Source organism: Narcine bancroftii, chromosome 4 (assembly GCF_036971445.1).
Source record: "Narcine bancroftii isolate sNarBan1 chromosome 4, sNarBan1.hap1, whole genome shotgun sequence".
In the NCBI taxonomy this organism is placed as follows: Eukaryota; Metazoa; Chordata; class Chondrichthyes; order Torpediniformes; family Narcinidae; genus Narcine; species Narcine bancroftii.
Genome location: NC_091472.1, coordinates 210,667,829 through 210,674,480, shown reverse-complemented (window position 1 = coordinate 210,674,480; position 6,652 = coordinate 210,667,829). Strand labels below are relative to the sequence as shown.

General features: G+C 43.4%; 1 protein-coding gene across 1 annotated transcript; it reads right to left on the bottom strand.

The window, feature by feature from the left end:
• Positions 1-5,903: 5,903 nt before the first annotated feature.
• On the bottom strand, positions 5,904-6,204 carry LOC138762432 (gastrula zinc finger protein XlCGF7.1-like; the record flags this gene model as incomplete). The annotated part of the gene is made up of 1 exon (XM_069936189.1): positions 5,904-6,204. A coding segment is annotated over one exon (273 nt), but the record flags the coding sequence as incomplete, so codon positions are not given.
• Between the last annotated feature and the right edge of the window lie 448 nt (positions 6,205-6,652).

Sequence of the window (6,652 nt, the reverse complement as noted above, 5' to 3'; positions counted from 1 at the left end):
GAAAGAAATTAGGATCAGAAATGATTTTAAAAGATCTTTCAAATTTGGAACAAATTATGGTTGATGGAATGATTAAAAAGTTTATTTTAATTGCATATACAAGAAGAGACAGCTAAAGTAGGTTTGTTTAACAAAAAAGCATAGGAACGAGACTTAGATACGATTATAGAACCACAAGTCTGGCAAAATTTGTGTAAAGATGTTATGACAAATACTATTAATGTACAATATAGATTACTTCCTTTTAATTTTTTACACCAATTGTATATTACTCCTCAGAAATTAAATAGAAGGAAATGAGATTTATCGGATCAGTGTTTTACATGTGGAACAGAAATTGGAACTTTCCTTCACTCTATGTGTTCTTGTTCAAAGGTTCATCCTTTCTGGGTTTCTATTAGTAAATTTCTACAATGGATCATGGGGGTGAATTTTCCTTTAAATTCTGAATTACTTTTGTTGGGGAATTTTGAAAGTGTTACTCCTAAATTATTGCTGTCAGATTCCCAATTAAAATTTGTTAAACTGGTTTTAGTAATAGCAAGGAAATGTGTCGCTGTAACTCGGAAATCTGATTTTTCATTAACATTAGAGAGATGGCATGCTGAAAAAAATACGTATAATTTAAGGAATAAAAATTTGCTAGAATAATGAGATTAAGTTTATAAAATTTTTATTTATTTTTCCTGATCAGTGAAGTTTTCCCTGAAGGTGTAATAATCTTATGATATTTTTGAGTTCTCTGAGTGTCAACTGATGCATCCAAATTAATTACTTGTAATCATTTTGTAATGAAATATTATGTCTTTTAGTTTTGGGATTAGATTAGTTTAGGGGGGAGGGGGGTTAACAGGGGTTTTATTTTTTATTTGTAGTAGGTCGTATTTTTAATTTGGTTTTTTAGATTTTATTTTTTTCTTATATATAGTTTCAGAATATATTTAGCCACGTTCAGGTGGCTAGAACACCCAAACGTAAAGTCACCTACTCTACCCCAATACAGCTGTCGGGTGGCCACCTGAAAGTGGAGAACCTGGTCAGGAGGAGCACTGACCTAAGCCTCCTCCTGTAGGTATATTCCCCCACAGCAGTAGGACTACAGCCGCAGACCACAGGAGCCAGCGTTCGCTCGGACGCACCTCTCCTTCAGCCGGCACCTTCAGGTGACAGAAGGGCATCTTCTCGGTAGCCACCTGATCGTAGCAGCTGCACTCCCCAGCTGCATCTGCTGGCGCATTATCTGCATCCAAGCTATAGTTAACATTCTATTATATTATTTTGGTATATTATTCTCAATTATTTGATCTTATATTTGTTGATTAAATAAAATATGCAAAAAAAGACTAACGATGTTTGTCCAGACCACCGTGCATGTACACACATGTGCACACACACACAAACATGCATGCACACAACACACACATGCACACACCCGCATGTGCCCATACATGCACGCGCACACACGCAATGCATGTGCATATACACTTACTACTGACCTATCCTGGACACACATCTCCTCAGTTGTCAGGAAGGCGCAACAGTGTGGGGGTGGGGGGGTGAGATGGCATAGAACAAGGACATGGGATCTGTCCCTCCCCGGCTGGTCTAGTTAATGCCCAAAATTTAAAGACTGTTAAAATTTTAAAAGTCTATCAGACAGTATTGAGTGTTGGGGCAACAAGAAATGAAGAAAGGAAGAGGCCAGAAACAAAAGAAATTAGTTATTAAAGTTGTAGGAAAAAGTGAAAAATCTGGGCCAACCGTTCAAAAGAAGCACCAAGATCAATTTAGTATGGAGTCGAAGCCCCAGAGGATATCTTCAGCAGAATCTGGAGAAACTCAGAAGGTCTACTCAAGGACAGTTAGAATGTCTCTGTGAATGGAAGGTCTTGCCTCATGAGTCTCATTGAGTATTTGAGGAAGTAACAAAAGGAAATGATGAGGGTGGTAGATGTTGTCAACATAGATTTTAGCAAGGCATTTGACAAGGTCCCCATGAGAGACTCATCCAGAAATTTATGAGGCACTGGATCAGTGGACCCTTCACTGTGTAGGAAGAAAGCAGAGTGTAGTAGTGGAAGGAAAGTATCTGCTTGGAGTTCGGTGACTAGTGGAGGGGCCGCAGGGATCTGTTCTGGGGCCCCTGCTCTTTGTGATGTTTATAAATGACCTGGACGAAGAGGCAGAATGATGTGTCAGTAAGTTTGTGAATAACAGGAAGGTTGGAGGAGTTGTGGATGGAGCTGAAGGGCGTCAAAGGTTACAAGAGGATATAGACAGGATGCAGAGTTGGGCAGGAAAGTGGCAGATGGATTTCTATCCGGATAAGTGTGAGATGATGGAGAAACCAGAAGGCTGAGGACAGGGTTAATGGTCAGTTACTTAAGAGTGTGGATGAACAGAAAGATCTTGGGGTTCAAATCCATACATCCCTCAAGGTTGGCACACAGGTTGATGGGATAGATAAGAAGGCCTATGGGATGCTGGGCTTCATTAATGGGGTATAGAGTTCAGGAGGTCCTGAGGCAACTCTACAAATGTCTGCTAAGACCACAGAGTATTGAGTTCAGTTCTGGTCACTTCTTTATAGGAAGGATGTGGAGGCTTTGGAGAGGGGGCAGAGATTTACCAGGATGTTTCCTGGATTGGGAAACAAGTATTGAGGCAAGGTAGGCAGAGTTGGGACTTTTCACTATGGAGCATAGAAGGATGAGAGGAGACTTGATAGAGGTCTACAAGATTATGAAACAGTCAACACCTGTTTACCAGGGCAGGATCAGCAAACACCTGAGACATATTTACAAAATTAAGGGAGACATCCGGGGTTAAGTTTTTTACAGTTGTGGGTGCCTCGAATGTCTTGTCAGGGATGGTGGTGGAGGCTGAAACATTGAGGTCATTTAAGAGTCTTAAACACATGGATGAAAGAAAAATAGAATGTTACGGGGTAGGGAGGGTTTAGTACTTTTTCCTTTAAGGCATATGTGGACAGCACAACATCGAGGGCTGAAGAGCCTGTCCTGTGTTGTATTGTTCTGTATTATATGTTATTTGTACGCATTTTGCTTTGACCATATGGAAATTACAGCACTTTTTACACATAGTTCCCCCATTTCAGGGCACCATAATGTTTGGGACATAGGCAGGGTATGTATGTTAAAGTTGTCATGTTCAGAGCTTTGTTCCATGTTCCTTGCAGGCAATGACTGCTTGAAGTCTGTGATTCATTCACATCACCAAATGCTGACAATCTTCCCTGGTGAACCTCTGCCAGGCCTCGACTGCAGTCACCTTCAGCTCTTGCTGGTCTCAGGGGCTGGCCCCCTTAATTCCTTTGTTCAGCATGCTCAATTGGACTTGGATCAGGGACTGATTTGGCCATTCAAAATGTTCCTATTTTTAAGCTTGGAAAAACTCTTTTAAGTAACATATTTGGGATCATTGTCTTCCTGTTGGATAAAGTGACTGAGACATATGGATTAAAGAAAAATAGAGGGTCGTGGAGTAGGGAGGGTTTGTACTTTTTTTAAAGGAAGGGATATATGAGTCGGCACAACATCGAGGGCTGACGGGCCTATACTGTTTTATGTTTCAATCCAGGACATCAAATCCAATTCCTGTAATTGAGTGGCACGGTTAGTGAAATGTTATTATATCGCCAACGATCCAGGATCAATTCCAGTCCTGCCTGTAAGGGATCTGCACAATCACCCCGTGATTGGGAGGTTAATTGGGCGACACAGGTTTCATGGGCTGGAGAACCTTCAACTATGATGTATTGTTAATGTTTAAAAATATATAATCGGAGTCTCTAACATTGAGGGAGAGAGAATCCATTCCACCTCCACCTCCCACTGCCTTGGAAAAGCAACCAACATATTAAAAGTCTCCCCCCCTCCCCAGACACACTCCCTTTCCCCTCCTCCCCATGGAGAAGATTCATCAGTGTGAGATCACCTTCCACCAGATTCAAGGAGTTCCTTCCCCCTGTTATCAGATTCCTGAATAATCCTCATACCTGCTGCTTTTACCTTGTACCAACTGATCTATCCCTGTAACTACACTCCGGCCCTGTGGCTTATTTGCTGGACTATGTACAGGATGTCCAGCTGGACTGCTCCAAAACAAACTTCCTCACTGCACCTTTGTACTTGTAACAATAAACTTGAACCTGAAAACAAATTGCAAATTGACAAGAAGACCAAGATATGTTTTGATTTGTTGCTTTAATAACCACAAGACCTCAGTACCTCCTGGTGTTTGAGTGAGTGATATTTAAATATTCCACATTCTGCAAACTTTCTGTGTGAACCCGCTGGTGTTTCACCAGGCTGTCCAACTGGATGAACCCCTCCTGCACCTGGAGCAGGGAACGGCCTTTCCCTGGAGTAGACCTGTTGTAGGAGAAGTGCTTGCCTCACTCAGAGCAGGTGAACCTAGACCAGCACAATAGAAATTTACCAAAACAATGGTATCTTAAAAAATAATAATTCATATTAAGTACTCTTTATAATATAACACTTCTTCTTTGGCATGATTATAGAAAGCGACAATTTTTAAAGTTCATTCAGTTTTGTGTTGAAACTTAAAGTCTTTACTGCTGTTCAAAAGTTCTCAAACTCACAAATTTCTTGTAGTTGTTTTCAGAGAATTGTTTCTTCATCCGAATGGTTTCCTTCTCTTGCATGGAGGTTACAGTACGTGATCTATGCACGCTGATTTCAACAAAGCCCAGGCAAGAGTTAGATGAAGTGGCCTTTTAAAGGTGGAACTGTCCTCTTTTTAAAGGAACAGCTAAAGTGGCTCTTCCTTGTCCCTGACCTTGTGCATCTCCCATGGGAAAGAAAATACAATAAGAACAGTTCCTCTCTTTCTAGAGGCTACTGCTTTTCTGACTTCAGATGTTTCTTGGAGCAATATTAAAGAAGTCTTTATCAACTGTCTTTATCACCTGACATATAACCAAATAACAATTACAGTACGGAAACAGGCCATTTCGGCCCCTCTAGTCCACACCGATTTAAGTGATCTCCTTTAGTCCCTGGCATTACATGACATCACTGCTGTCTTTTAACTTACTTCAAACTACTTTAGAAGTAATAATTCAAAAGCAATGACTCCTCTCTGTATGCTGGCCATTGAATCAAAAGTCCTCTTTGTGTACACAGGTGTTTCTTTCAGAAAATACTATTGTTCTTAATTTCAATGTACAATCACTTCTGATTCCAAAGCTGTTTATAGAATGACAATGAATTACTAGACAGTCTGTGGTATTTTCTCCATCTGCCATCTCAAAACATTGTTTGTCTTTCCTTGTCCATCCAACAAAATCCCTTTATTAAGAAATATATATTATTTACCTAAAGATTAATATTAGCACAAATCCATCACACTGTCACTGCTGTGAATCTTCTGGTGGGTCAATAAATTTGATTGCTGGCTGAATCCTTTCTTGCACTCGGGGTAGGTGAACTATTTTCCCCAGAGTGGACCCACTGATGCCTCTGCAGGTTGGAGGAGTGGCTGAACCCCTTCCCGCACTCGGGGCAGATGAATGGCTTGTTGCTCTTGTGAATCTTCTGGTGGGTAGACAAGTTTGATTGACATCTGAAGGCCTTGCCACACTCGGGGCAGGTGAAGGGCCTTTAGTCGGTGTGGACCTGCCGGTGGATCTCAAGGTTGTATGTTGGTGAAGGCTGGGACAAACTGGCGAAGGATTTCTTGGTTTCAGGGCAGGTGAACTGCTTTTCCCTGCTGTGGACCCAATGGTGGGTCACCAGGTTGGAGGAATGGGTGAAGCCCCTTGCTGCACTTGGGGCAGGTGAGGGCCTCTTCCCGGTGTGGACCCACTGGTGGGACCTGTTAGAAAAGATCTTTTTGCACGAGGCAGGTGAACGGCTTTTTCCCGGTATGGATCCGCTGGTGGGAGGTCTAGATGAAGCTCTTCCGGCACTCTGGGCAGGTGGAAGCCCTTTCCCCAGTGTGGACCTGTTGGTGCCTCCGCAAGTTAGAGGTAAAGCCCCTGCCGCACTTGGGGCAGAAGAACGGCTTTTCTGCGGTGTGGACCTGCTGGTGGGTCTGCAGGTTGGAGGTGTGGGTGAAGTCCTTGCCACACTCGGGGCAGGTGAAGGGTCTCTTCCCAATGTGGCACCACTCACTACAGACAGAGCACTGAAATGGGTATATCGCTGTGGGGACGAGAGGGTGTGTCCAGTGGATAAATCAATGCAGTTCTGCCCGGGACACACAGCTTGTGCTCAGCCTGATGCAGTCTCCCGGAGAGCTGAGCAGCAGGTTAAATCAAGGTTGGGCCAGACTCGGGGAGAAGTGTCCTCCAGCCGGGCATTGCAGGACCCGGAACTACGGGACCCTCTGCTCCGGGACCCGGTGCTGCGCTCTGCTCCCTGCTCCTGGCACCCTGCATCTAATCACCCTCAGTCCCCACCAAGCGCTGGTTGATATGGAGCAACGCACATTTACGACGTCACTTCACACGCGCTCCCTTCTGTCACACGATAGGGGCACATTCCTAGCCGCAGGGGTTTCTGGGTAATGCTTATCACCATGAAAGGCAATAAAAGATGTTCTCGGGCCCTTGTCTCCCACATCAATCTCCCAGGGTCCGACTGCTATGATGGACGAAGCACGGCCG